Genomic DNA, 22,091 nt, shown 5'->3' with positions numbered 1-22,091 from the left:
ACCAGTAACCAAACGTCCGAGCAAATCTTGAATTCGCTCTGTGATCTCGACGCAAGAGGCGACGTGTTGCGCCACCACTGTGGCTTTACGGAGCGTTCGCTTGCCAAGGCTGGCTGCATGGCGTAATGCGCTCTCCTAGCCTTTTCCTTCCTTCATGGCTGCAGGACGCCGGCGTGGCACTGTTGCTGGAACACAAAGTTTTGCGCTAGAATGTAGTATCTTTTCACGTTTAGTAAACAAAACCAGATCAAATCGTCCATGCATCTCTACATGAGCACTGTAATTTAAAAATTGTGCGATAATACAACTTATTTTTATTGAATAATGGTGTTCAAGTAAAGCTTTTAAGAGATGCTCTCGAACCCAGATGTGTGACAACTATTCCTTACGCGAGGACAGGCAAAGGGAGCTTTCAGAGTATGCTTGCTTGCTCTATTGGTCCTTTGTTACGAGGCCTCACGTAAGGTTAGGAAGCGGTTGAAGGAAAGGAACGTTTCATTGTTTTGGCCAATAAATGACCGAGACTAACGGAGACGCAGATGGTCAAATGGTAAATTACAAGTGGCTGCTGGTGAGAACAACTCTCAAATTACGTGCCACATGACCAAAAGTGACCACCAAAGCAGAGCAGCATCATGTTCGACATAAAGTCCAAGTGCGATAAGATCCTATTGCGCTCCGCACGCTGTATGTTTTGCGTGCGAATAAAAGTGTGCGAGTAAGAACAAAGAACTATGGTGGCTTGATGAGCACCGTCCTTGCGCGTGAGTAAGGGTGGGGGGGGGCAGCAGGGGTTTGTTCATGCGTCTCCTTTTCTAGTGCAGCTGAGCGCATACTCGGTCTGCGTGCCCTATTTTAGAGGAAATCTGCTGTATGTGCACAGACTGGGCGTGCCGAGATATCGTGGCATCATATGCAGTGTCCTCCCGTACGTTTGGTACTGGAGGCTGCGTAATCTTGAGTTTTGGAGACGCATTGAAGCAAGGGGCAGACAAAGCATTCGCTCCCGCTGCCAGTGCTTTTCATGATAGCGTCATCCTACTGCAGTGACAGCGTCGGCCGCAAGGGCAGAGTGGACACAGAAACGTAACTAGCTTCGCTTAATTCATACTGCTGAAGCGAAGATATCGCCGCCGCAGCATAAAACATATTTCAACACTCAAATCAACTCTCAAATTCAGCAAGAGAGAGATAGAAAGAAACGTTTATTATTTGAAACAGTGTCCCGAGCAAGGACCGGTATCACCCTAAGGTGGGAAGGCACCTTAGTCCAGGAACCCTCTGGCTTTGGCTGCCCTCTTGGCCCTGGCAACAAGTTGTCGTTGGGCTTCCAGGTCCCCGAGGGCGAGCTTAGCCTCCCACGTTTCGAATAGGTGGTTTGCTTCTAGCGCTCATTTTGCGTCCGCTTCCGGTTGCATTTCGCTGCCGTCCTGTCACGGGCATTACAGGAGGAAGTGTGCCAGTGTTCGGTACGTTGCAGAGTGGGCAGAGGTAGCCGTGGAGAGTCGCAAAATTCAGCAAAATGAATGTTTTTCTAATTCAAATTTTCTTTCCTCAATTGCGTGATAATCTGGAAAATTTTGTGGCCCCTTCCATAAAAGATTGATTGGCAGCCATACTTATTTGCAAAAAACACTGAATTTCAATACAATGAAATTTCAACAACCCAAGCAAATAGCCAATTTTATAGACTTCATTATGTTGAGGAGTAACTGTATTAGTAGAATACACCATTGGAATAAAGCCTAACCAACCAAATTTCATATTTATTTCATTATATCAAGGTCTTAGAGTATTGCATATGCTTCACAAAAATCCGCAAACTTGAGTAGTGAACCCACGCACAATGTGGCTAAAGCTTGCAGTGAACGAATGACGGCAGGAATTGAGGAGGACGAGACAAGAAGGCAACACACACATGTACTGTCCTCATTCACGCTGTTCACTCATTCATTCACTATGAATAAGAACCGACTAGCAGACCAATGAGCCTTAATAAATCTTGTAGACTGCGTCCGCAGGTTTCCTTAAATTAATGATTTTTATATTCTGTCTTTACTTGGTGCCATGTCTTGTACTGTTGCATAATGCATTTTCAATGTCACGAGATATTGGCCCACTGAACAAGTTGAACATTTATTGACCACATGCTCTTTCATCACCAACTTGCAACAGTGATTACAATGACAGCGGATGGCACCACTGGCGAATGCTATAAAATGTCGAAACTTGTGACATACAGTAGAACATAAAAAATATAAACCAATAACAAGATGTCGATGGAATGAGACACATTAATTTGCCACATATATGTCCAGGCCAGCTTTGAGTTCCTTAAACGTGCCTATTAGGCTAACCACAGCCTCATCTCCTACTGCTGTTGACTGCAGGTCAATGAGGTAGCCTGGGATGTCACTGAGGCACCTGTTGGCCAGGCGCCTCCTCTCGACACCTTCAACGTGGCGACCATCGAGGAACAGTCCAATCAGACGTGCTATAGCACGCAGCAGATGGAGCGACCGCTCAGCGAATGCTGGGTCTTTTCCTCGGTAGAGGTCATTGTAAGCATCTCTGAGCCTGGAGATGGACACGTGGGCACCAAGTAAAGGCCCGAGAATCCAGCCAGGCTCGAAACCATGTTGGCTTCCACGCAGTTCCAGGAACTTGACCAGGAGGGCTAGTGGGAAGAACTTCTCCGACGGAGCGTACTCTCGCGCTAAAGATTCCAGTCGCTGAGACAGCTGGTCCGGACGTGCATTCTCATGGAACTCTCGCTCCAGGATACTCTGCCACAGGCTTTCAACCAGCAAGGGCTTGTCGTAGCCCGAGGAGCGCACAATCGCCAGCTTGCACTCGGCCAGATCATACGGATCTGCGTATTCACCATAGAGGTGCGTCACATCTACCAGCTCGGCATCAAGGCGGGCAGCCAGGTCAGTTGCCATCGGCAGGTCTGGTCTCCGTAGCAGTGCATCCCGGACTTTAGCCTGCAGACGGGCCACTTCAAGCTTCTCCTCAAGCTGGTGCAAGAAGTTCCCTTCGTGAGCTGCATTCGTCACCTGCAGGAGGCATGAAAGCAACACGTGTAAGCAAGGACTTGCTTGTACACTTCTTATATTTCACACATTTTTCGGCTTATCTGCGCATACATATGTTACATATAGTACATATACATGTTACATATAGCATGTACAGATTACAGCAAGGAAAAAGTAAACAGCATAAACTAGATAATGGTTGCCATTGCTCAAATATGCGTGTGATACTATTCTAATGTTTGTCAAGTTGCCTTCCTTCAGTGTACCTTCTCTTAATCTTATTAGTCATCGCCTTCATTTTTTGTTTTCTTATATTTCCATATGTTGCATTGCTTTTGTATTTTCTTTTCATGTCTGTATGTATCTTTTTGTGCATACGTAAATATTTATGTATTCTGCCCCTCCTGCTTGGGCCCTCATTTGGGCCTGCAGTATTGTATACCATATTTACTCGCATAATGATCGCACTCGCGTAATGATCGCACCCCTGAATTTTGTCGTCAAAATTCGATTTTTTTTATTTCCCGCATAATGACCGCACCCAGAACTTGCCGCAGCGATATGTCGTGTGCCAAGTCTAGCTAATAATGATTGCGCTTACCATCTGTTGAATGCTACGCGAACGACTATTCAAGACGAACCAGGCAGTCTGCACGCACCAAATACCCTTAAGTAGATGCCTCATTTCATTACTTTCATCACTTTCCGCACTTCCATGACAAAAAGAGGTACAACCAAACTTTCCTTTATTATGTGTAGGCTTTATAATGGTTGTGGTCAACAACAAAAAAGGCGCCTTTCGATTCTTCTCATCTGCACTCGTGGGCAAGCAACAAATCGCAAGCGGCAACGATAGTAGCCACGTTTACACTGATACGTTAAAAGTGTACCTTATTCATACGCCAACGCTTGTAACACAGCTAAGATATTCACCCACCCTTAGCGGAAACGTGCCATATTAGGATAGTAGTGAAGACAAATGCCGCAGTTTCCGCAGCATGCCCGCCATGTGTTTCTATGTCACTGGCAGCTAAGCGCGCCCATCTGTTTCTGCCCCCTCAAAGTGGACATGGCTACGTTATTGCCGCAAACTTACCGATATTAACGATATTATTCATTACTGATACGGAAAAAACTGTTTCAATGCATGTAATGTACTCACGAGAAAAAAAAAAAAATAGTGTTCGGCGCTTTTGGCTTGCTCAGCCGGCCGCCATTTTTGTTTTGGTGTCCCGCACCCGCATCCCACAGCAAACGGGGGACGATCATTCGCGGGAAATTTAACCCGCGTAATGATCGCACCCCTGAATTTGCGTCAATTTTTTCTGACAAGAAAGTGCGATCATTATGCGAGTAAATACGGTAAATAAAATAAATAAAAATAAATAAAACACACTTTAGTGTCACAAAAAAAAGAGCGAAAGAACATTCATTACGCTAAATGCGACCCAAATAATGTTATTGTAGGTTGTAGGACTCAAATGTTTGTTAGACCATTCCAATCTTTGGCAGCTTGCGGAAAAAAAAGAAAAAGAATATTGAAACAGCTGCTTTTGGTTTGAAAAGGTGTTATAGCCAGCTTGTGCCTTTGCCTTGTAGCAAACGAGATCGTTTTTGTGAAGTTGGTTTTATCATCATTATTGTCATCAGCAGCAGCATTTCTTTATGTCCACTGCATGACGTGATCACTAATCACCTCCGTCTTGCGCTAGCTGATTTCAACTAGCACCTGCAAATTTCCTAATTTCGTCTCATCACCTAGTTTTCTGCCGTCCTCCACTGCACTTCTCTTTCCGAAGGAACAAAAAATGTTAGGCGTAGCATGAAGGAACAGGAAAAAAAAAAAATTTAATTTTGGGGTTTTCAGCATTGCCATTTGTTGGGCGTGTTGGTAAACTGACTCGGAAAGCATATTTAGTGTCAGTGAACAAGGACAGAAAGGTGACGACACTACAATGTGCTACTTCCAAAACCCCGATCCGATTATGAGGCACACCGTAGAGAGCGGTATGGATTAGAGAGCAAATGGGGATAGCCAATATTCTATTTGACATTGCGAGGGAAAAATGGAGCTAAGTGGGCCATGTAATGCGTAGAGTAGATAACTGGAGGACCATTCTTCACTTCGCTTGATTACCTTAAAAACCCCACTGGAGAGGTATCACATAAAGAGTGGTTAATGAATTGATGGGCAACTTCAATGCCAGGGTAGGCAAGAAGCAGGCTGGAGACAAGTCAGTGGGGGAATATGGCATAGGTTATAGGAATAGCAGGGCAGAGTAATTAATAGAGTTTTGCCGAACGGAATAATTTACGGAGCGGGATAAGCGAAAGTGGACGTGGAGGAGCCCGAATGGCGAGACTAGAAATGAAAGAGACTTCATACTCTGCGCTAACTCTGGCATCGTATAAGATGTGGACATGCTCGGCAAGGTGCGCTTCAGTGACCTTAGGATGGTCATATGTCGAATTAGCCTAGACTTGAGGAGGGAAGGGATGAAACTGGTACATAAGAAGCCGATCAATGAGTTAACGGTAAGAGGGAAAATAGAGGAATTCCGGATCTAGCTAAAGAACAGGTATTCGGCTTTAACTCAAGAAGAGGACCTTAATGTGGAAGCAATGAACGACAATCTTATGGGCATCATTAAGGAGTCTGCAAAAGAAGTCGGTGGTAACTTCGTTAGGATAACGGTAAGCTATCCCAGGAGACAAAAGATCTGATTAAGAAGCGTCAATGTACAAAAGCCTCTAAGCCTACAGCTAGAATAGAACTCCCAGAACTTTCCAACTTAAAGCGAAGCCGAAGAGTCTGTCGAATTCAATAAGACGCTCATATACGGATGCGGGAACCTTATAAACCACGAACGTAAAATTTTGGGGGGGATTTTTCACTTAGGAGCGATGCAATCGTTGGTTAAAATTGCACTGTAGCTCCGCCCCCCGTCGAGCGCCGCGCGCTGCTGCTGACACTGACGATGCGAGCAGAGACCGGAAACCGCGGCTTAGTGACGTCAACACTGATGTTCCGCTCCTTCGCAGTCTCCGCGACCGTGCCTGACCGGGCTTATTTCTGCGTGCGTGCCGTCCTAATCTGCTTCGCTCAATCCTACATTGCTTTATTTGTGTGTATATAGGAGTGGTAGTTGACGTGCGCAGCATCAATTAAACTTGTAGGCCGATCATGCCGGCGTTCTGTGCAGCCTACGCTTGCACGAATATATATTATGGGGTTTTACGTGCCAAAACCACTTTCTGATTATGAGGCACGCCGTAGTGGGGGACTCCGGAAATTTCGACCACCTGGGGTTCTTTAACGTGCACCTAAATCTAAGTACACAGGTGTTTTCGCATTTCGCCCCCATCGAAATGCGGCCGCCAAGGCCGGGATTCGATCCCGCGACCTCGTGCTCAGCAGCCTAACACCATAGCCACTGAGAAACCACGGCGGGTACGCTTGCACGAACACCAGCGGCCGCGACGATGTTTCGATGTTCCGTTAGTTGCTGCAAGACAAGAAGCTTTCAGCTAAGTGGGAGGCTGCTGTGCAGCGAAACAACTTCAAGCGCTCAAGAACAAGTGTTGTGCTCTAACCACTTCCGTGACGATTACTACCGGAGTTTATCAATAATTAGTGCTTTGGGTTCTCCTAAAAAAAAATAGCACGCTGAACGGAAGGTGCATGCTTATCGCCCACCCTTGACGCAGGTTCCATCGCCAAGTGCCGCGAATTTTCTATTCGCACGTGTGTTGTGAAACAGCCTGCATGCAGCTACCATAACGCAGTGCAAGCGTAAAGTTTGCATGTGTTGGAAAGCCTGCTCACGCCAGGATGCTGCGCTCCCCCTTCTCTCGCACACATAGAGAAACCGACCATCTCACGTAGCCGACGGAATTCGCCGGTTACGAGTAGCGTGCGGATGGCGCGCTGATGAAAGTTCTATACTACACGTGCTACAACAGCCGGTAAACTTTTCCCGCATTTAAACCGTCTGTGTAGATTGCCGACAGCTTTGGGGCAGCGCACAAATGCTGAAGATCGCATCACCGCTTACGTTCTACGAGGAGGCATGCAGGAACATAACACTACAGTTGTTTGCCCGGAAACGTACTCACTGGAAAACGCTGAATGCAGCTTAGCAAAAAACATACTCGCCAAAGAACATTTCCAACACAAGGAGATGCTAACACTTCGCCTTCGTTCGTGTGGAAAGCAGTGCTTGCACCAGCATTTTTTGCTTCTTGAAGAGGCCGGCTTTTCGCAATCGGCTCGTACATGTAGTATGTACAAGTATGTACGTACGTGTAGTATGTACAAGTATAAACCCCTTACAAGTGATCTTGCACGCGACAGCGACAACGCTACAAGCGAGGCGATGGCTGTCGCATTCACTCGTCGTCTGCAAGCCGAACTCCACGCAAGCGACGGCTTTGAGCGACAACTTCCTGGTATGAGGGCAGCAATATACGCGCCGAAACTAGTGTGACGCATGCTTTATCAATTTAAGTTGATGTATTTTACTGAAGAAGGAGCATTAAATATTTCTGAAGGTCTTGCACTAGGTTCTTATTCTTGCACGTGTAAAATTCAATAGTTTGCTCGTTCCGTGCGACAAACAGCAGTATTTGAGTTATGTACATCCAGTTTCGGCTTTGCACAATTGGCTAGTCGCTCATAGCATTTCCGGGCGACGAGCGACGAGTTCTAGATTTCTAGAAACGAGCGATCGAGCGACAACACCGAGCGATTTCTTCAAGCGACGGCCCGTTTTGTCACTCGAAGCTGTCGTCCATCACCGTCGCGCATAGAATCGCTCTCGTAGAGTTCAAAATCAGAATCCACTTTATTTCCAACACACTAGTTGGACTTAACGCCGAACTCCTCAGAGAAACGCAAGCTCTCGAAAATTTTCATGACCGTCTCAGCAAAACATCACCAAACTACTTTGCACCGTGCTTCGTGTGTAGCGGCAGCAGTTGGTCCGGACGAACACCATTGTTGACGTCACGAGGCGCCCAACCAATCACAGGCGGAAACGAGGCGCGCGAGCTGGGCGTGTCTGCTGCTGCACTTTTCATCGAAATAAAATATGTTTGCGCTTTCTTTCACGCAATTTCGATGCAATATACGAATTCAGAGGGTTGAAAACCACGGCGTACTGCTCTTCACTCATTTTTTCTAGAAAACCTTTCAGCTTCCCTTTAATCAACAAGTGAAAGACAGCTGACATAAGGAAGTATAATATGAATACAATTGAGCATGCTCTAAGGAACAGAGGAAGCCTAAATGCAGTGAAGAAGAAACTAGGAATAGGCAAGAATCATATTGTTACGTGCAAAGGAGACCGTTTATATCACCCTTACGGATGAAGGGGACCATTTACTTTAGGTCGAGAAGGTGAGTGCAAGAGCGGCCAGCTGGTTGATCAACTCAGCGTCGTTCTCTTCTTCCTTCCCCCACCCGGGACCGCAAGCACGTTCACCGGTCTTCGTTTTCTTCATGCATAACATTCCTCTCATTGCTGACGAAGCCGCCGGGCGAGTCAATCCATTTGTCTTGACGTGAACAATTTCAAGCGGGCGACATCGACCACTTGTGTCTTGGCAGCTCTTCTACCACTTGCCGTGAGGCGAGCTATGTTATAGGTGACTTCTGCGAGTCTCTTAATAATAAAAAACGGTCCATCGTAGGTGGCCAAAAGCTTTTGGCGTAACCCGCGCTTCTGTACTGGAGTCCACAGCCAGACTAAATCACCAGGGCGATAGGTTACTGGATGGTGGCGAATGTCGTAGCGTGCTTTTGATCTGTCCTGCGATGCCAAAGTGCGCTAACGAGCAATGCAACGAGCTTCTTCGGCAAGGCAGAGAGTCTCGGCAACAGCGGGATTTTCGTGACTACAGAAAGGGAAAACTGTCGATTGTGTATCGGGGTGGCCGTGCATACAGCAGGAAGAAAGGGCTATAGCTGGTAGTCTCGTGCTTGGCGGTGTTGAACGCGTACGTGATCAGGGTGTCTACCAAGTTGACATTTCCAAATTCCCTGAGTTTTCCAGGTTTTCCCTGAGTGCCTTTGCGAAATTCCCTTAGTGATGCAGAACTGTTATGTCAAGACAGGCTAAAACCATATTGCCCAATGCTGTCGCTCTCTAATAAGCATATGAAAAAAATTTAAAAAACTACTTAATCCAATTTGAGTACTAAAGAGGAGTGTTCATGTTATTCAAAAAGAGAATAGAAAGGAGGGGTTAGTAAAATGCACAGCAAATAAAATATATTCGAAAAAAATTGCAAATCGAGTCGGACATTCTCAAATACGAATAAAAAGGAGATGCATACAGAAGCAAATATTTTCCAATATGAGCTATTTCTATCAAATGATAGCAAGCTCGATGGTATGACGTCCGAACTTTGTCAGAAAAGAGATTCTCTCTCAATCGCTGCTGTGTCGACCTCAACTCTCCTGACATACTCTCAGCCCGCGCACAACACCTCATTGTTGCGTTTCATTGCTTTAAAGAGTTTATCTTAGTCTGGATCAGGAACACCTGCCTCTCGGCGTCAGACAACATTCTGTTTTTTGAGCTCAAGCTCCTTGAAAGAAGTGGCGACACACTCCCTTTCCCGTTCATTCATCAATGCATAGGTCCTTTCTGTTCTTGTCCTCCTTCCGCCACTCGTTCACCCCACGGACCATTTGAAGCATCTTCTTGGTCAGTTGCACAGTCTACGTCCGATTTTTCGAACTCCCTAGGGGCCGCGATCACGTCAGAAAAATCGGCCAGTTTGAAAAAATAAATGCATGTCATTTACTGCCCTTAAGGACTTAAACCGCCACAGGAACATCGAAAACGCTCTGAAGGCCTGTCGGTACACATGTTAGGCATATCGGTGCTCGTACTGTGACAGGAAATAGCGGGTGTACGCGTGTATAATTAAGAAATACATACTGTGTCCCGTGGCTATAGCCCCTCCTCACGCTTGTTATGCTTCACTGCAATACACGTGCGTATGCTTCACCAAGTAACACTTCTGTACGAAGGCGAAGCTGACTTTCGGGAACCGGCATTATGCAACACACCGTGCTTTCCAAGCTTGTAAGCCAATTGCGAGGACCAAGAAGGCGGAGTCCGTGCCATTGCTGACACCAACGAATTCTTTCAATAAAAAACACGGCACACAACGGCAAGAAACTTCATAGCGAACGTCAGAGCAGCTAGGCCTAGCGTTGCCGCAGTGGTGGCTACAGCTGCCAGCGGATATGCGTGCGAGAGCGCCGGTTCGAGGCAGCGAGGTAATCAATATTGCAGCGGTGGTGGCTTTGATTAATTCCGTTTCGAACCTGCGGTCACGGCAAAACGTCCGGAAAATGGGACGGCGAAGAGTTCTTGTGTCCAAAATTTCAGACGTTCTGATACATTGCCTCTATGGGGTACGTGGCGGCGCCGCAAAGCCATTCAAATTATCGGGAAACCGGAAAGTCGGTCATCGACTGTACACTGGCAACTCCTCCAGAAGACGACAGGCCGTCAAAGACGATTCATTACGATTCCTGTCTGTTACTCGAGCTAGCATTACCGCGACTTACGACCCTTTCAGTAAAATCACAGCTAATTTTCCCTGATAGAGGTCCAAATTCCCCGAGTTTTCCCTGACTTTTTCCAGACTACTCAAAATCCCTGAGAATTCCCGGTTCTCCCGGTTTTCCCAGTTGGTAGACACCCTGGTGATAAAGGCAGTACGTTATCCCAGTTCTTGTGGTCGGATGAAACATACATAGATAGCAAGTTTACAATTGTTCGGTTGGTGCGCTCCGTAAGCCCATTCGTTTGGGGATGGTATGGTGTCGAGTGACGCAAGTGGGATTCACACAAACGAAGCAGCTCCTCTGCGACGTCCGCTGTGAATTGTCGTCCACAGTCGCTGATGATCACGCGAGGTGGGCCATGTCGCAGGATGACATATTGCAGCAGGAATGTTGAAACGTCAGTGGCAGTTGCGGAGGGCACAGCCGCCGTCTTGCAGTAGCATGTGAGGTAGTTGACGCAAACAACTATCCAATGGTTTCCCTTGGCTGATTTTGGAAAATGGCCTACAAAGTCAATGCCCACCTGTTGGAAAGGCATGCTTGGAGGTGGGATCGGCTGCAGGAGACCAGCTGGAGCGGTAGATGGCCATTTGTGGCACTGACACTGCATGCAGCTGGCCACATACGTCTCAACAGACTGTTGCATTTCAGGCCAATAGAAGCGTTCCTGAATCCGGTAGAGCGCCCTCGCCGAACCTAAATGGCCAGACTTAGGGTCGTCATGCATAGACCTCAGAATCGCCGTGCGAAGGATCTCTGGTACCACTAGGAGAAAACACGCGCCAGTGCTGGAAAAGTTCTTCTTATCAGGAATCCATCACATACACAGAAATGGTTTGCCGTCGTCGAGGCAGTCGTAGCGATAGCTGTGTTAATTTGTCGTCTTTTTGCTGTTCTGCTTTGAAGCAGTCAAAGTTTGGAAAACACGGCGACACAGAAGCCACGAGGTGATCGAAGTCGTCGGCGTCACAGTCCATAGTGCTAAGTGGCATACGCGAGAGGCAGTCCGCATCAGCGTGTCGTCGACCGCTCTAATAAGAGACGGTGAAGCTATATTCTTGTAGTCGGAGCGCCCAGCGCGCAAGGCGGCCACAAGGGTGACGAAGATTCACAAGCCAACACAATGAGTGGTGGTCGGTGACCACTGTAAAGGGGTGTCCATACAGGTAAGAACGAAACCACTGAACCGCAAATATTACCGCGAGGCATTCTTGTTCCATGACAGTGTAATTCTGCTCGAGCCTACTTAATGAGCGGCTTGCATATGTGATCACATGTTCGCGGTCACCATAGTGTTGAACTAAGACGGCACCAATACCTATCCCACTGTCCGTCAGAGCTGAAGGACTGAAGTGTTGAAGAACCGGTTGTGACGTCAGCATAAACTTCAACTGACGAAAAGAAGAGTCACACTCCGGAGTCCACTCAAAGGGGGTGTCCTTTCGTAGCAGGCATGTCAGCGGATACGCGACGACAACGAATTTAGGAATAAATCGGTGGAAATAGGAACAATGCCCCAGAAAACTACGGAGCTCCTTGACAGAGCGCGGTGCACTGAAGACTTCAACGGCTGCTGTTTTCTGGAGATCAGGGCAGATGCCATCCTTGTCGACGAGGTGCCCAAGCACAAGGGTTTGGCGGTCTCCGAAGTGACATTTCTTAGAGTTTAAAACTAGGCCAGCGTTTCTGATGCAGTTCAGGACAATATCCAGACGCGAGTTATGTTCGCTGAAGGTGCAGCCAAAGATGACGACGCCGTCGAGGTAGCACATGCAGATGTTCCACTTCAAGCCGCACACAACAGTGTCCATAAATCTCTCGTAAGTTGCCGGAGCATTGCACAATCCAAATGGCATCACATTAAATTCGGAAAGTCCATCAGAAGAGTCTTCTCCTTGTTGTCAGGATGCATCGGAATTTGCCAATAGCCGGATCATAAATCTACTGAGGAAAAGTAAGAGGCGGAATGAAGGCAGTCTATTGCGTCATAATACGTGGGAGTGGGCACACGTCCTTTTTTGTTACAGCATTCAAACTGTGATAGTTGATGCAAAATCTCCAAGATCCATCTTTTTTTTTTTAGCAAGAATCACTGGAGCTGCCCACGTACTCACTGACTTTTGTACGACTCCCTTTTTCGTCATTTCGTGCACTTGTTCGTTGATAATCTGGCGCTCTGATGGTGAAACACTTTATGGCTTTTGTCTAATCAGGTTTGCCAAACCCGTGTTGATAGTATGGCGCGTTCCGAGACGCAGGGATTGCAGGTATTTTGTCCTTCTGCGCAAAGTCGAATACTGAAACGTGCTTCGAAAGCACACCCACTAACGTTCGGCGTTCACTCGTGCTGAGCGATTTATTTACCATCGACAAAAGGGCCATTTCCGAACTGTGGCCATCAGATTTTTCCGGCACATCTGTAAGTTCAGCCACTGATAAGGACGCGTGTTCACTGGCGAAGACTAATTTCATGCCGTCTGGTAGTACAACGGGCTCCTTAGAACAGTTTACGGTCTATAAGCCAGTGCGTCCTTCTTTGATCGACATTACACAATGTGGCACCAACACATTCTTCTTCCACAGTTAAAGTGCATCGGTTCAACGGTAGCTTCGAAGCTGTCGGAATCGGTGCCGAAACACACAATGGGAATGCAAATGGTAGACGATGCAGGTATGACCGGATCACCACAAACACACAGTGTAGTTTCGTGATCTACAGGGTTCTCCAGGAGTCCTGATGGAATCCTACCACTTATGAATACCTGCCCTGTGTGGCAGCCGACAGCAGCACCACACTCCCGCAAGAAGTCCATGCCGAGAATAACATCATGGGTCGACCGAGGAATAATTACAAACTCTGTCGTAATAACATGGCCTCACAAAAACACGTCAGCACTACACACCCCAATAGGTCGCAACGGCTCGCCACTCACTCTACAGAACTTTGAATCTTCATCCCATTTAAACAAAACCTTTCGCCCTGACACGTGTTTAAGAGACACTCATGAACGAAATTGTTGCGCCTGTGTCCACCAGAGCCATCACAGGGACGTTATCTACAAGAACGCGCACTTTGTTTTTCAGCATCAACACAGGAGGTATTTCTGTCAGTAGCATGTCTCCAGCAACCTCACCTCTATCGGCCGCGCTAGCTAGTTTTCCGGTGATGAAGGAGACGGGGTGCGACACAGCGGTGATGGAGAACGGGGAGCACGACGTTGCAGTGGGGTTGTCAAACTCCTGTCAGATGCTGGGGAGCGATCGGTTGCCAAGGGGCCGAATGTGGCGCTGTCATAGCCTCACGTGACGTGTACACGCCATGGTGGTCAGCAGTTGAATGCAACCACTCCTCGCGGCGGAAAGTTCCTCGCGGACAATCTGTCGGATGTTCGAAGGAAGGACTCGTGTCCACACTGGCAACCGTCGTAACGTTTGCCAACCGACCAAATTTTGGCGCAATCCGACGCATCTTGAGCGTTTCAAAAGTTCTGCAGTGCCGAATGACGTAGGACACAGAACTGAGGCTCTCCTTTCCAACTAGAAAATTGTACACATCCTCAGCCACTCCTTTCAGCAAATGTCCAACTTTATCTTCTTCCGACATGCGAGCACTGACCACCTTGCACAGCTTTAACACTTCTTCGGTATATGTTGTGCATGTCTCACCTGGTAGCTGCGCCTGTTGCGACAGTGTCTGCTCCGCACACTTCTTTTTGGCGAATGAGTCCCCAAAACACGTCGTTAACTCGTCAACAAAATGCTCCCACATCGTAAGCACGTCCTCGTGGTTCTCGTACCACACGAGGGCGGTATCGGTCAGGAAGAACACCACATTGATGAGCTGAGCGGTTGCATCCAACCCGTTGGACTTGCTCACTCGTTTGTAGTGGACGAGCCACTCGTCGGCATCTTCCCCCGCTTTGCCTCCGAAGGTGGGTGGAACTCGGTAGTATGGCAGTCAACTGCTAGGAGCTGCCCTCGGAGCGGCTCCTTCTTCTGGCATGTCGCAGACGGTCACGGCTGATGGCGAGAAGCCAGCAAGTTGACGGCTTCGACGAAGCTGCGGCAGTGACGGTTCCGTTGTTGTGAGCGGTACCCCGCACCTCCACCACTTTGTTAAGCGCGAAGGAGACCGTTTATCACCCTTACGGATGAAGGGGACCGTTTATGTCGCAAAGGTGAGCGCAAGAGCGGCCAGCTGGTTGACCAACTTAGCGTCATTCTCTTCTTCCTTCCCCCACCTGGGACCGCAAGCACGTTCACTGGTCTTCGTTTTCTTCATGCATAACAATATGTATGCGTTAAGGGACAAAGCCAGCAATATCATTACTAATATGGATAAGATAGTTCAAGTGGCGGAGGAGTTCTATAGAGATTTATACAGTACCAGTGGCACCCACGACGATAATAGAAGAGGGAATAGTCCAGTGGAGTTTGACATCCCACAAGTACAAGTAACCCAGGAAGAAGTAAAGAAAGCCTAGGCAGCTATGCAAAAGGGAAGGCAGCTGGGGAGGATCAGGTAACAGCAGATTAGTTGAAGGATGGTGGGCAGATTGTTCTAGAAAAACTGGCCACCCTGTATATGCAATGCCTCATGACCTCGAGCGTATCGGAATTTTGGAAGAACACCAACATAAACTTAATCCATAAGAAAGGGGACGCCAAAGACTTCAAAAATTACAGACCGATCAGCCAAAGAACCAAAGGACTAGGCAGCATTTCGTAAAGGCTACCCGACAATAGACCATATTCACACTATCAATCAGGTGATAGAGAAATGTGTGGTATATAAGAAACCCTTATATATAGCTTTCATTGATTACGAGAAAGCGTTTGATTCAGTCAAAACCTTAGCAATCATGCAGGCATTACGGAATCAGGGTGTAGAAGAGCCGTATGTAAAAATACTGAAAGATATCCATAACGGCTCCACAGCCACCGTAGTCCTCCATAAAGAAAGCAACAAAATCCCAATAAAGACGGGCATCAGGCAGGGAGATATGATCTCTCCAATGCTATTGACAGCATGTTTACAGGAGGTATTCAGAGACTTGGATTGGGAAGAATTGGGGATAAGAGTTGATGGAGAATACCTTAGTAACTTGCGATTGGCTGATGATATTGCCTTGCTTAGTAACTTAGGGGACCAATTGCAATGCATGCTGACTGACCTGGAGAGGCAAAGCAGAAGGGTGAGTCTAAATATTAATCTGCAGAAAACTAAGGTAATGTTTAACAGTCTCGTAAGAGAACAGCAGTTTACGATAGGTAGCGAGGCATTGGAAGTGGTAAGGGAATACATCTACATAGGGCAGATAGCGACCGCAAATCAAGATCATAAGACTGAAATAACCAGAAGAATAAGAATGGGCTGGGGTGCGTTTGGCAGGCATCCTCAGATCATGAACAGCAGGTTGCCATTATCCCTCAAGAGAAAAGTTTATAACAGCTGTGTCTTACCAGTACTCCCGTACGGGGCAGAAACCTGGAGGCTTACGAAAAGGGTTCTACTTAAACTGAGGACGACGCAAGAGCTATGGAAAGAAGAATGATGGGTGCAACGTTAAGGGATAAGAAGAGAGCAGATTGGGTGAGAGAACAAACGCAAGTTAATGAAATCTTAGTTGAAATCAAGGAAAAGAAATGGGCATGGGCCGGACATGTAATGAGGAGGGAAGATAACCGATGGTCATTAAGGGTTACGGACTGGATTCCAAGGGAAGGGAAGCGTAGTAGGGGGCGGCAGAAAGTTAGGTGGGAGGATGACATTAAGACGTTTGCAGGGACAGCATGGCCACAATTAGTACCTGACCGGGGTAGTTGGAGAAGTATGGGAGAGGCCTTTGCCCTGCAGTGGGCATAACTAGGCTGATGATGATGATGATGATGATGATGAATGACGAAGCAGGCAAGATGTGGACGTGCTTGGCAAGGTGCGCTGCAGTGACCATAGGATGGTAAGAACTCGAATTATCCTAGACTTGAGGAGGGAACAGAAGAAACTGGTACATAAGAAGCCGATCAATGAGTTAACAGTAAGAGGGAAAATAGAGGAATTCCGGATCAAGCTGCAGAACAGGTATTCGGCTTTAACACAGGAAGAGGACCTTAGTGTTGAAGCAATGAACGACAATCTTATGGGCGCCATTAAGGAGTCTGCAATAGAAGTCGGTGGCAACTCCGTTAGACAGGATACCAGTAAGCTATCGCAGGAGACGAAAGATCTGATCAAGAAATGCCAATGTATGAAAGCCTCTAACACTACAGCTAGGATAGAACTGGCAGAACTTTCCAAGTTAATCAACAAGCGTAAGACAGCTGACATAAGGAAGTATAATATGGATGGAATTGAACATTCTCTCAGGAACGGAAGAAGCCTAAAAGCAGTGAAGAAGAAACTAGGAATAGGCAAGAACCAGATGTATGTGATAAGAGACAAAGCCGGCAATATCATTACTAATATGGATGAGAACGTTCAAGTGGCTGAGGAGTTCTATAGAGATTTACACAGCACCAGTGGCACCCACGACGATAATGGAAGAGAGAATAGTCGAGCGGAATTTGAAATCCCACAAGTAACGCCGGAAGGAGCAAAGAAAGCCTTGGGAGCTATGCAAAGGAGGAAGCAGCTGGGGAGGATCAGGTAACAGCAGATTTGTTGAAGGATGGTGGGCAGATTGTTCTAGAAAAACTGGCCACCCTGTATACACAATGCCTCATGACTTCGAGTGTACCGGAATCTTGGAAAAACACTACCATAATCCTAATCCATAAGAATGGGGACGCCAAAGACTTGAAAAATTATAGACCGATCAGCTTACTGTCCGTTGCCTACAAAGCATTTACTAAGGTAATTGCAAATAGAATCAGGAACACCTTAGACTTCCGTCAACCAAAGGACCAGGCAGGATTCCGTAAAGGCTATTCAACAATAGACCATATCCACACTATCAATCAGGTGTTAGAGAAATGTGCGGAATATAACCAAGCCTTATCTATAGCTTTCATTGATTACGAGAAAGCGTTTGATTCAGTCGAAACCTCAGCAGTCATGGAGGCATTGCGGAATCACGGTGTAGACGAGCCGTATGTACAAATACTGAAAGATATCTGTAGCGGCTCCACAGCCACCGTAGTCCTCCATAAAGAAAGCAACAAAATCCCGATAAAGAAAGGCGTCAGTCAGGGAGATAGATCTCTCCAATGCTATTCACAGCATGTTTACAGGAGGTATTCAGATACCTGGATTGGGAAGAATTGGGGATAAGAGTTAATGGAGAATACCTTAGTAAGTTGAGATTCGCTGATGATATTCCCTTGCTTAGTAACTCAGGGGACCAATTGCAATGCATGCTGACTGACCTGGAGAGGCAAAGCAGAAGGGTGGGTCTAAAAATTAATCTGCAGAAAACTAAAGTGATGTTTAACAGTCTCGGAAGAGAACAGCAGTTTACGATAGGTAGCGAGGCACTGGAAGTGGCAAGGGAATGCATCTACTTAGGGCAGGTAGCGACCGTGGATCCGGATCGTGAGACTGAAATAACCAGAAGAATAAGAATGGGCTGGGGTGCGTTTGGCAGGCATTCTCAGATCATGAACAGCAGGTTGCCATTATCCCTCAAGAGAAAAGTTTATAACAGCTGTGTCTTACCAGTACTCACGTACGGGGCAGAAACCTGGAGGCTTATGAAAAGGGTTCTACTTAAATTTAGGACGACGCAACGAGCTATGGAAAGAAGAATGATAGCTGCAACGTTAAGGGATAAGAAAAGAGCAGATTGGGTGAGGTAACAAACGCGAGTTATTGATATCTTAGTTGAAATCAAGAAAAGGAAATGGGCATGGGCCGGACATGTAATGAGGAGGGAAGATAACCGATGGTCATTAAGGGTTACGGACTGGATTCCAAGGGAATGGAAGCGTAGTAGGAGGCGGCAGAAAGTTAGGTGGGCGGATGAGATTAAGAAGTTTGCAGGGACAACATGGCCACAATTAGTACATGACCGGGGTAGTTGGAGAAGTATGGGAGAGGTCTTTGCCCTGCAGTGGGCGTAACCAGGCTGATGATGATGATGATGAATGACGAAGCAATTAGTGTGAACACGTTGACCAAAACGCAACAACGAGACTTGCAAGAGGTGCAACAGACTAGCTGGGTAAAGAAAAGGCAGAGGCATAGGCATGCTATTGAGGGAAGGTCTGAAGTGGCAAAGGGTAAAAGAAGCATGTAGGGAGCACTTATGCATTAGCGGCAAATGGCAAGGCAAAAAGTCATGGCTGGGAGTAGCTTACCAATATACAGGTAATGACAGCAGAGATAAAAATAAAGAATCGATTGATTGCATTAGAAGCGATGTTAACCCTTTGAGGGTCAATGACGTAAATATACGGCGCCGCAAACAAGTTCAAAATGGTCGATGCCATATATTTACGGCACTGTATGTACGTTTAAAATGCGCGCCAATTTCCTAACTTTTTCTTTTCTGGCATGTGCTGCCACTTTGTGGAAATACAGGGAATTTTTTTCTCGCACCTCCCTTTCTCGGTTTTCATTGCACGGTTTGTTTTAAGAGCAGGTTTGCTCTGGTGCGTCCATACACTGCCGCTCGCGCATTGGCAGCGCGCAGGCGCATTGGTGGTTTAGGTTTTGTTCCGCGGGCGGTTTCAGCTTCTTGCGCTCGCAAAACTCATGGCTATCTTGTTACTAATCGCTCAAAGAGTGACTGCCTGTTTCTCGCTCGTTTAGTGCTAACAGGGGTACGCATAGGAAGGATGCCGCCGTGCATGCATTTCCTTGTTTTTTTTTTTTTTTTCATTTTCTGGAGACTCGGGAAAACTAACTGCCTCTGGTTGGCGATAAGATGTAAGAGCAGGAACATTTGACACTTGCAAAATATTCTCGTGTGCGTATTTTCTAAGCCTTATGTGTACTGAGCACGTGTTGATGGGCGAGTTGGTTATACATGATTACACATGTAGTGCACGAGTGAGTATTAATCCTGAGTCCCTTTATGTCAAATCGAGCATCTCTGCTACGCATTTAGCTGAAGACCTGACATAACAATGCATCAAACTTTTTTGATAACAATGCATCAAATTTTTAATTCTTATAAGTTTATTTGCTTTTTTATTGTTGTTATTCATAAATAAAAAGTACATATAGCAACGCAAAATATTTTTTTCTCACTTTACGGTCACCCTAGAAAAATTACAATAATTTTTTTTTCGAAATAGGTCCCTCTGAAGAATTTAAATTTGTAATTAAAAAAATCAACCCTGGGCAGTCGCATATGGCAAAAAAAAGATCTACCCTGAAAGGGTTAAACCATCATTTGAAGTTTCGCGACTGTCGAAGTATAAAGCAAAAATGGCCGCCCGCAATCGATGTTCTCAAACGCTGCTTTCGAGAACTTTTGCGCCGCTTACAGACACATTGCGCCATCAGACATGAAGGAGGAAAACTATATATTTTTTTTTTCCAAGCAGCTCAATTTTTTTCCCGCGAGGCGGTAATTTTTGAACTCATTCCGAAGTTTCGTGATCATCAAAGTATACAGCAAAAAATGGCCACTTCCGGGAGCAACGCAAGCGCCCTTCAAAAGATCGCAGATCTTGTGATGCTGCTGTGTCTGCAGCCGATTTTATCAATGGATCGAGCAGCAGCGAGTCTGAGGATGCAGCCTTTTCGTCAAACTTTGACCCTGAGAGCGGCAACGACGCAAGCCACCCTGAACATTCGCGGCTGCAGCCTGGCATGCCCGACTGCAGTGCCTGCAGTTAAATTTTTGTAGCGGAATACCTGTTCAATAAAAATATTGATTTTTTTGGAGAAAGTGCCTATTAGAAGGAAATACGTTTAGTATATCTCATAATTGTTGTTACATATTTTTCTTACCAGATACCAACTTTAATTTTATCCCACAATCTTGATTCTGGTAATTTATATCTTTTTTATGACATACATCTCATAAATAAAACAACTATGCTTTAAAAGTGCATTCATTCGCCTTTATGTTTATGTATTACATAAAATACTGAGTGCAGTAATTCCTTCAGGAAAAAATATCTAGTGTAACCTACAAAAAACACCTAGCTTCCGCATGGTAGGGAAAGAGTTAAACTGGTTCACCTCACCATCTAGACGTATTGCATAACACACACACACAAAAAAAAAGAGGTCCATTTTGAAACAGTGGACTCAAGAGCTTTCCCTTCCAACTCGTCATCAATTTCTGCAAGCTTGGGAGTGTTTTCTTTTGCCATTTACGCCTTCACAATGAAGGTGATGTTGCTTGTGGCTTCTGCCTGGTCAGTGTAGTTGCCGGCACAAGCTGTTAAATCGGCAATAGTTACTTCCAGCCTCTTCTTCGTAGATTCGTCATTGACACCTTTGACTGCTCGATCACTTGCTTTCTTTCATCCTCCAAGTAGGCCCGATAGCGGTTGTGTGCGGCTGAGGCAGATCTACGCAACTCCTTCAGTATACCAATGTTCAGGACGCCACTGCCGCCTTACTTACTGCATTGCAACAATTCGCTGCGACACATACGAGAGCTCCTTCATGTTTTTGACCTGACAGTTGACGCTGAAGCCTCTTTCAACGGTTGCCTGCCTCAACTCACCACAAGTGTACGTAGGATGAGCTCAAGGTAGAACCGATCGTCTATGCTGTCTATCAAACTAGTGTTTCTTCTCTGACAAAAGTTCTGTGTATTTGCCAAGCACAGAATCGTGCTCATGCTCGCCCAATTGTCTAACTGCAATGGCCGTGTAAGACCCCTGAAACCTGTTTGGCAAGGGTCTAGTAATGACAGGCTAGATGGCATGTCAGCGGGCTCCTTTCCAGAATTTTCTTGGTTGAACTTATGAGGAACTGTTCGCATTAAAGGCAAATATGCCCTTGGCGCTCACCTTTGCGGCTTTCACTACTTTGTCAGCAGCATGCCCAATGTAAATGTCGATGGGTCCATGAGATTCATTTTGAGCATGCCAACAATTCCTGTGGAAGCTGCCAGCACCAAGCAATGCTGACATTTACATTGTCAGCAGCATGCCCAATGTAAATGTCGATGGGTCCATGAGATTCATTTTGAGCATGCCAACAATTCCTGTGGAAGCTGCCAGCACCAAGCACTTGATGAATTGCAAGAAGTGGACTTGGTGGCATCGTCTCGGGACACATGTTCATGCAAGTCTTTTTTATTGCATAGATTGGTGGTGGCAACTCGGTATTAGCCTCGGATCAACCGCGCATGCCTCGCTGGGAAGTAACCAGTCGACAATGGCTGTCACCTTGCGGCCATTCCAAGGAAATTTCCGGGACCTACTGAGCACGGACGCAGCTCAGGAATGCGGCCACCACAGCCAGTGACGTCAGCAGAGCCACTTCCACCCCAGGGTATAAGAGCGGGTCTTCATGCCGAGCCCTTCAGTCTCGGGACACATGTTCACGCACGTCTTTTTTA

General features: G+C 46.5%; 1 protein-coding gene across 1 annotated transcript in view; it reads right to left on the bottom strand.

Annotated features, from left to right (window-relative positions):
* Positions 1-1,176: 1,176 nt before the first annotated feature.
* Nup154 (nuclear pore complex protein Nup154) overlaps positions 1,177-22,091 on the bottom strand; it is a 308,861-nt gene continuing 287,946 nt past the window's right edge. Inside the window, exon 10 of the mRNA XM_050174549.3 lies at positions 1,177-3,059. Coding sequence (XP_050030506.2) covers positions 2,295-3,059 — 765 coding nt within the window. The 3' untranslated portion in view covers positions 1,177-2,294. The remainder of the gene's footprint in view (positions 3,060-22,091) is intronic.

Source organism: Dermacentor andersoni, chromosome 8 (genome assembly GCF_023375885.2).
Source record: "Dermacentor andersoni chromosome 8, qqDerAnde1_hic_scaffold, whole genome shotgun sequence".
NCBI lineage: Eukaryota > Metazoa > Arthropoda > Arachnida > Ixodida > Ixodidae > Dermacentor > Dermacentor andersoni.
The sequence above is the reverse complement of the archived record's forward strand: the minus strand, read 5'-3'. Positions and strand labels throughout refer to the sequence as shown.